General features: G+C 37.6%; 1 protein-coding gene across 1 annotated transcript; it reads right to left on the bottom strand.

Moving 5' to 3' along the window:
- Positions 1-368: 368 nt before the first annotated feature.
- Positions 369-1,447, bottom strand: LOC117025960 (high mobility group protein B2-like). The gene has a single exon (XM_033112335.1). It carries the CDS (start codon positions 1,367-1,369, stop codon positions 746-748), a length of 624 nt encoding a protein of 207 aa, XP_032968226.1. The 5' UTR covers positions 1,370-1,447; the 3' UTR covers positions 369-745.
- Between the last annotated feature and the right edge of the window lie 445 nt (positions 1,448-1,892).

The raw sequence follows: 1,892 nt of genomic DNA, 5'->3' as shown, positions 1-1,892 counted from the left end.
GGACACAGTTTCACCATGAAGGATTAGCCTATATAGTGAGACTTTTCAAATAATGGGCATTAAGAAATGTTTAATGTATGTAGGAATCTTAAATTCATACAAAAAGGAAATATGACCAACTGATTAAAAGGTAAGTTTAAATCCTTTTTTTGAAATTTTAAATTGGATAACTTTAGAGCTTAGAGTGATAGATAAGTATAACAAGGCAAAATAAACTAGCCATGGGGCATTAAATTGGAGTAAATGCTTTATTTCTATGTAGCGTGCCCAATGTGACATATAGGCCTTACTTTAATCTCTAATAGCTTTATTCACTTTATTTTTTACTGAGATATAGTTCACATGCCATAAAATTCACCTTTTTTTTAATATACATAATTTTATTACAAAATCTTTTTAAAAAACAAAAATGCAACATTCTAAAAAACCCAAAATTTACTATTGATACTAATTTCTATAAGTTTGCTGTGCTAACATACACAAGAAATTAAGAAACCATTAAATATTTAGAAACATTTAACATCAGAAGCCTTAAAATCTAACTGTATGTAGTAGCCCCTCAAAAAGCTACAACCTGCATTTTTAAAAAAGTATTTTCTCTACAAAGAATCTTATCAACTATACAAAAATCTGTACAGTTTTTATACTGAAGCTAATATTGAGCTGCACTTGAATTCACATTCTTAGCAAAACAATTGCCTGAGCGCACACACACACACTCCACACATCATTACAGGACAGCCATTTATTCTTCATCTTCCTCCTCTACCTCCTCCTCATCATCTTCCTCCTCTTTCTCCTCCTCATCTGGTTCATTCTTCTTCCTTGAGCCTGTTGGCCTGCCAGGGCCCTTCTTTCCCGCTTCACTTTTGCCCTTGGCGCGGTATGCAGCAATATCCTTTTCATATTTCTCCTTTAGCTTAGCTGCTTTCTGTTCATATGGTTGCTTATCTTTGGCTGACTGTTCAGACCACATTTCACCCAATTTTTTTGCAGTATCCCCAATGGATAAGCCAGGGTGTTCACTTTTGATCTTTGGGCGATGTTCAGAGCAAAACAGGAAGAAGGCAGATGGAGGCCTTTTAGGAGCATTGGGATCTTTTTTCTTTCCTTTCTTATCACCTTTGGGAGGAACATAATTTTTCATCTCCCTGTCATAGCGAGCTTTGTCACTTTTTGCCATATCTTCGAACTTTGACTTTTCCTTTGCAGACATAGTCTTCCATTTCTCCGAACATTTCTTGGAGAATTCGGCAAAATTGACGGAAGAATCTGGGTGTTTCTTCTTGTGCTCTTCCCGGCAGGTTTGCACGAAGAAGGCATACGAGGACATCTTGCCCCTCGGCTTGTTGGGGTCTCCTTTACCCATGGTGACAGACGGCGTCTGGTGGTTTTCCTCGGTGTTCCGCAGAACGGCAGCACTCCACAGGCGCTGCCTTCGCTGGGCTCCGGTATGAACTGGTTTTTATATCCACCTTTTTAAGATGTACAACTCAGTGCTTTTGAGTATATCCACAAGGCGCAACTATCACCACTATAATTCTAGAACATTTCCATCACCCCAAAAAGAAATCCTATACCCATTAGCAGTCATTCTCCATTTCCCTGTCCTCCCAGCTGCTGGAAACCACTAATATTTCTTCTGTCTCTATGGTTTTGCCTATTCTGGACGTTTCAAATAAACAATCATAGTATCTATGGCTTGTTGCATCTGGCTTCTTTCATTTAGCATAATGCTTTCAAGGTTCATCCATGCTGTAGCCCATATTAGTACTTTATTTCTTGTTATGACCAAATGATGTTCAGTTATATGGATAATACTGCATTTTATTTATTCATTCGTCAGTTAATAGACAACGGGTTATTTTCACTTCTTGGCTGTTATGAATAAT

This window comes from Rhinolophus ferrumequinum, chromosome 8 (genome assembly GCF_004115265.2).
Source record: "Rhinolophus ferrumequinum isolate MPI-CBG mRhiFer1 chromosome 8, mRhiFer1_v1.p, whole genome shotgun sequence".
Taxonomy (NCBI): Eukaryota; Metazoa; Chordata; class Mammalia; order Chiroptera; family Rhinolophidae; genus Rhinolophus; species Rhinolophus ferrumequinum.
Note: the sequence above shows the minus strand (reverse complement) of the source record. Positions and strands in the feature narration are given on the sequence as shown.

Coding starts and splice junctions, on each gene's coding strand:
- LOC117025960 (XM_033112335.1), bottom strand. CDS start 1,369: ATGGGTAAAGGAGACCCCAACAAGCCGAGGGGCAAGATGTCCTCGTAT.